The sequence below is a fragment of the Bradysia coprophila genome, unplaced genomic scaffold, assembly GCF_014529535.1.
Source record: "Bradysia coprophila strain Holo2 unplaced genomic scaffold, BU_Bcop_v1 contig_358, whole genome shotgun sequence".
Lineage (NCBI taxonomy): Eukaryota > Metazoa > Arthropoda > Insecta > Diptera > Sciaridae > Bradysia > Bradysia coprophila.
Genome location: NW_023503616.1, coordinates 2,652,828 through 2,658,827, shown reverse-complemented (window position 1 = coordinate 2,658,827; position 6,000 = coordinate 2,652,828). Strand labels below are relative to the sequence as shown.

Here is a 6,000-nt window from a genome sequence, read left to right as displayed (position 1 = left end):
CTATCAACAAACTTATGTGATAACAATTACTTTAAGGTATGGAAGGACAATTAAAAATCATCGGCCATTTCAGTTTTTCGGTTTAGGCGGCTGTCAGACTTGTAGTCTAGTTATTATGTACGACTGCGATTTATTGAAATTAATGAAATAAAAATTAATTACAATTATCTGAATTTTTTAATCAATAAATATTGGATCAGAATGTTGTCCTTTATGGAATAAAAACATTTAAAAAAAAATCCGACACTTAATACGGTCTATTTTAAACCTGCATAGTCGAGTGATAGCTCGTTTTGCTCGTATTTGAAGCAAGAATATGATAGAATAGGCTTTGTAGTGATATAGACCAAAGGGTAGAAACTCAAATCTTGGGCTATACATAGTTGCCGCGTCTCAAAAAATTTTCTTCGTTCTTTTTTTGGGGGTTAGACTGCGTCAAGTCCTCCGCTATCGTTAACGGATATGATCTTCTACTTCATTAATTTTACTTTCCAATGCACAACATAAGCAATCTCTCATCAGTTCTTTTTTCGATTTTCGATTTGTGTTATCGATAACAGATAGTGATCCGTTTCTAAAATATTAACAATAGAATGTTTTGAGTAACTGCTGACAACGAGCCTAATATGATAAGAATCACTACCATGATTTAACGAACAGGTGTAACCACTTCGTTTGAAATAAAAATTGCTAAAGCTTCCAGTAATATATCTGCAAGTCTGCAACGATGAGTATATTTAAAAATGGGACGCACAGCGAATTTTATTTACTTCGCGTGTCCTAAACTCACACGAGACTTATCAAACCCCCCACCTTTGAAAAAACACAAGTTTTAGAAGAAGTTAACGACCTCGTCGACAGGTAGCACTGATTCATTTCGTAAAACGCGCAAAACAAAACACACACAAATTAGAAAACTTTGAATGTTGGTGCGACTGGTCTAAATAAAACTTTGTGAATTTTGTATTTTACAACATTTCAGAACTTCAAACGAAAGGGAAACGTAAAAAACAATTATCAGCAGTTATCATTGCAATTATACTTCCAGGAACTAGAAATGAATGTGAGTAAAATCGACTGTTTGATTGATTTGTGTAAAACTATTTGATTTGCAATTCACAAGTTCTTACCAAACATCTTGATTGTGTTTCTATTGACTATGCGGTAACATGTGCGCAGGATCGTGTATTCATTATGAAAACTCTCTGACTCTGACCAAAAAAACATAACCAACTTTTGATATAACGTTGTGAAATAAAATAATCGGACGAGGTCATTTCTGAAAGAAGGAATGTCTAAAACGTTTACATATACCTCGACACTATAAATTATACTCTTCACCTGAAGAATCTGTTTATAATTACTTATGCTATAACGAGAAAAAAATCGTTATAGACCTTCAAGGCCGTTTGAAACCTCATCCACGCTAAAAAAAACTCATACAAAGAATGAACGAAACATTTTAGGAAACTTAAGTGAGGTTACTTGTGAAAGTACCGTATCTTGAAGATGATCTATAAGACCCACCATTCATACAAAAATACATTCCTTCTCTGGAATGACCGGAATATTTGTAGTATTGAAGCGAAGAGCAATTTTCTCGTGACGACAATGAAAGGAGTAAACTCCGTGGTTTTTTGTCTATTTCATCAGATTTAATGGTAACGCCTTTCGATTGTTTCATAGGTAAAATGAGTTCACTAACGAACATATTTTTCATTGATAAGATTTTTAATTAATTCTCAAAACGAAGAACAGTTGGTTTTCGGTTCGAGCTTGATTCGCTGTCTACAATTAGTATGGCATAATACTGTAAAATGTAACGTTTTCGGTTATTTATCTTTACAGATCTCATTAAAAATGTTGGAAAGATGGGACAAGATTTCTGTGAATCTGAGACAACCAAGAACAGTCACTGAATTAAAATTGATCAAAGTTAGTCAGACAATTCGAGCGAAGCCAGATTGGATGGAGAAGTTAAAAAATCCAACCATCGTGGCCAAGTGGAAGTCAGAATGTGCCAAGCAAAATGTAAATGAAACCGAGTTTCAGTACATTCTAGATGAGCTCAGATACTACGCTACCTTAACAGAAGGACCCATTGAGATCGGACCCTTAGATGGAACGTGGCAATCTGACGGATTGATTGACGAGCAACTTCTAACCGTCTTCAAGGAATCAGTTTTTGAATTGTTGGAAAATGTGGACGAATCCGAAAAAGACTACCATCCGGGAACTGATAATTTAGTGGTTGATTTAGTTCATCCTTCGCTGTTTTGTTTCGTTCGTGGAGTAAGTAAAATAGCAGATGAGACCGGCATTAATGCAGACACTATGAAAGAGCTGTCGGATGTTGGAGATGAAGTTGTCAGAAGTAGCAACTATCGATGGTTGCCATCCGATACATCTTGTGATGAAAACGGGGTCATATCATTCGATTCTTACATCAACAACCTTCCTCCGGAGAAAAATGCTGCACTTTATACGTTAATTGGTCGTATCTTATCGAAATTCATGCCAATGTTCAGTCGAGTATTGCGGGATGCGGCACAACGACGGCAAATTCGTATAGTGGTTAATGATTGTAATTGGTGGGATAACGAAACCGAGTTTGAGTATCGAGATGACGAAAATGACCATGATGAACAGGAACGGTACGAGGAATGGAAACTGACAAGAGTTTTGAGGCTACCTGAAATACCCAAGTTTGAACCACCAACTCTGACCGACATCAGCGATTTTGATTTCAAAGGTCAAAAGTTTCAAATTATCGTTAAACTTGCAAACATAGAACTTACACCCGATAGGCCTAAGTACAAGGGTGGTGTATGGCACACTGAGGCCACCGAAAGCGAAGCTATAGTCGCCACTGGTATCTACTACTATTCAATGGAAAACATCACCGAAAGTTTTCTAGAATTTCGAGAAGCTACAAGTGATCCACCTTATGAACTGTTGGATGACAAAGAAGGGATATATCAAGTGTTTGGAATCGAAAACGAAGGTCACTTGAATCAGAGACTGGGCAACATGATCGCACGCGAGGGACGATGTGTTGTGTTTCCAAACCTTTATCAACATAAAGTTGCGCCGTTCGAATTGGTCGAAACGACGCGAGAGGGGCATTGCAAAATTTTAGTGTTCTTTTTGATTGATCCGAAGAAACGGATTATTTCGACCAGAAACGTCGCTCCACAGAATCCTGTTTGGGATGATATGCCTGCCGAACGTGTTACTATGACATTAGAGGAGGCTAAGAAATATCGCGAGGAATTAATGTCAGAGAGAAAATGTTATCGAAATGAGTTGGACGAGGAATTGTACGAAAGAGAGTTTTTTTTAGGTGAGCGTGAGATCACGAAAAACTGTTGTTCTATTTCAAATAAAAAATATTCCACTTACCCATAGAACGTGTGAGTTTTCTATTGGTCCCCATTGATTTTTCCAGCATTAGAGTAACAGAAGAACGGAGTTTTTACTCTAAAATATTTATTTCGGATTGCCGATTCATCACTACAGCAGTATAATGCTGTATGCTTCGCGTAGTTCCATCAATTGGTTTATCCGACGGCAGAGGATGACCGTCTGGCACAAGAAAATTGAAATTCTGCAAAAGTGTTGTGACAAACAGAAAACAGCAAAATTCTCAAAAAAGTTTTTTGGTAGAGGTCGAAATAGGTGGGAAGCTGATATCTCGAATATTTAGCTTCTATGATTTGTCGCAAGTTGGAAATGAATTTTTTAAAATTTTTAAAATCTTTTTTTGACATCTAGGGACGATAACAATTTTTCGTGGACTACGCCAGTCTTGATCATTTATCCATCGCACACCCCTACTGTGTACTTATTAAGTGTGGCAATATTATTTTCGCCGATATGTTGACGGATTTTGTGCATTTTTAGCCGTTAGCACATATTTCAACTAAACAAATTTACTTATTCACTTAACAGTTATAGTCAACACAGACAAGAGCTTCGTTTCAATTTCTAGATTTACTAGTTCTCACACTCCTTCATAATTTTAGCAAACATTTATTTTTCCAATATGCTATCGGGACCGGGTGCCAATAGTCTCTTTATTAATACTGTGGCTAATGGCGCTAGGTGCCAATAGTCTCTTTATTATACTAATGCTAATCGCACCAATAGTCTCTTCCTTTAATTTTAACTAATTTTATAACCAAAAGCTTAAAAATAGTCTATGTCATGAAGACGAATATTACATCGCTGTACGCGAATTAGCTAGTCCTTATTTAAATTGGTTTATGCTCCACTTATTACTGAAAAAGAAATATGAAGAAGACCTCGAAGAAGACACAATTCAAAGATATCACTAAATGTGTCGATGAATTAATAGTTATTTATTCAAAAACGTGAGGTAAAATTTTGGATCCGTGCAGTGAAGTTATATTTTACTTCACGTTTTTGAATTTAAAAAAATATATGATACACCTGATTCGAAGGGGGTCCGAAAAAAAAATTGTGTTTGTTATTTGAAGACAAATTTGTGACAAATTAAAGACTTGTACCCTCGCCGATATAGTTTCATCTCCGCTAGGAGCAGTGCGTTGGTATCATTGATTTTTTTTATGCCAAATACTGCGAAAGTTTGTATTTTCGGTCCTCAAATGGTGACTGAAAGTAAAAAAATTCAGGCCTTGGGCCGAAAGTAAATGTCACTGTCATCATTTTACTTTCGCCCCGTGGGCTTGCGTATTTGCGGGCCGAAAGTAAATGTCACTGTCATCATTTTACTTTCGGTCCTCATATGTCTCGAAAACACATGTTCACCAATGAAAGTAGATAAGTAGGTATGGCCAGTCCATACAAGTCGGAGCACATACGGATTTGCATGGCGCCACCTCAAACGAACTCATTTCTAGTGGAAATTTGCACTAGAAATGAGTTCGTTTGAGGTGGCGCCATGCAAATCCGTATGTGCTCCGGCTAGAACAAATTTGAACGTTTGGCTATACCTATCCATTTACTTTCATTGATGTTCACTTGATTGAAAGTACGCATTGAGTGTAGTGTTGTGTTGACGATAGCCAAATGTTTTGTGAGCAAGTGAATGTATGTTTACAGTAATTTCATTTGTTAAATTGTTTTTATTTTTATACCAGGGGGCTGCCGCCCCCTGGACCCCCGCGCTTTTCGGCATTTTGGTGTTTCTACAGCAAATTTTGTTGATAACTCAACAGTTTAATTAAAATTATGTTTTGTTTCGGACCGAAAATACAAATCTTCCGCAGTATTTGGCATAAAAAATAGTATGCATCACTCGGGGCAAAAGTAAAAAAATTCAAATCGTGTGATTGCCGCCCTTGCCTGCGGCGCGGGCTGCAAACTTCACACGTTTGAATTTTTTTACTTTCGCCCCTTGTTATGCAAAATACTATTTTATCCGAATTCTTTCAATAAATCAGTATCCGCAAGAGTACAAATCTTTAAGTTGAGGACTTTCGTTCTGACAGTTCTGTTTATAAAATTTCTTTTGAAATATAAAATTAGATAAACAAAACTTGTAAGAACAAAAGTATTCAAATTAAAGAGTTGTACCCTCGCCGATACAGTTGCATTGATTTTTTATCTGAATTTATTCAATGAGGGTACAATTCTTTAATTTGAGGACTTTTGTATGTTCTGACAAGTTCTGTTTATCTAATTTGATATTTCAAAAGAAATTAGATTTTATTTAAATGGTTTTACCTAGCCATTTACCCTCATGCTTAATGTACTGCCTAGTATAGCATATCTTCTACTTCATTAATTTTACTTTCCAATGCACAACATAAGCAATCTCATCAGTTCTTTTTTTCGTTGTTATCGATAACAGATAGTGATCCATTTCTTAAATATTAACAATAAAATGTTTTGAATAACTGCTAACAACGAGTATGATAAGAATCACTACCATGATTTAAAGAACAGGTGTAACCACTTCGTTTGAAATAAAAATTGCTACACACAATTTTATTTCCTTCGCGTGTCCTAAACTCA

General features: G+C 36.1%; 1 protein-coding gene across 1 annotated transcript; it reads left to right on the top strand.

The window, feature by feature from the left end:
- The first annotated feature begins 910 nt into the window (after positions 1-910).
- Positions 911-3,408, top strand: LOC119081593. Its single transcript, XM_037190628.1, has 2 exons — positions 911-1,063; positions 1,849-3,408. Exons 1-2 carry the CDS (start codon positions 1,058-1,060, stop codon positions 3,406-3,408), a joined length of 1,566 nt encoding a protein of 521 aa, XP_037046523.1. The 5' UTR covers positions 911-1,057.
- The last annotated feature ends 2,592 nt before the right edge of the window (positions 3,409-6,000 follow it).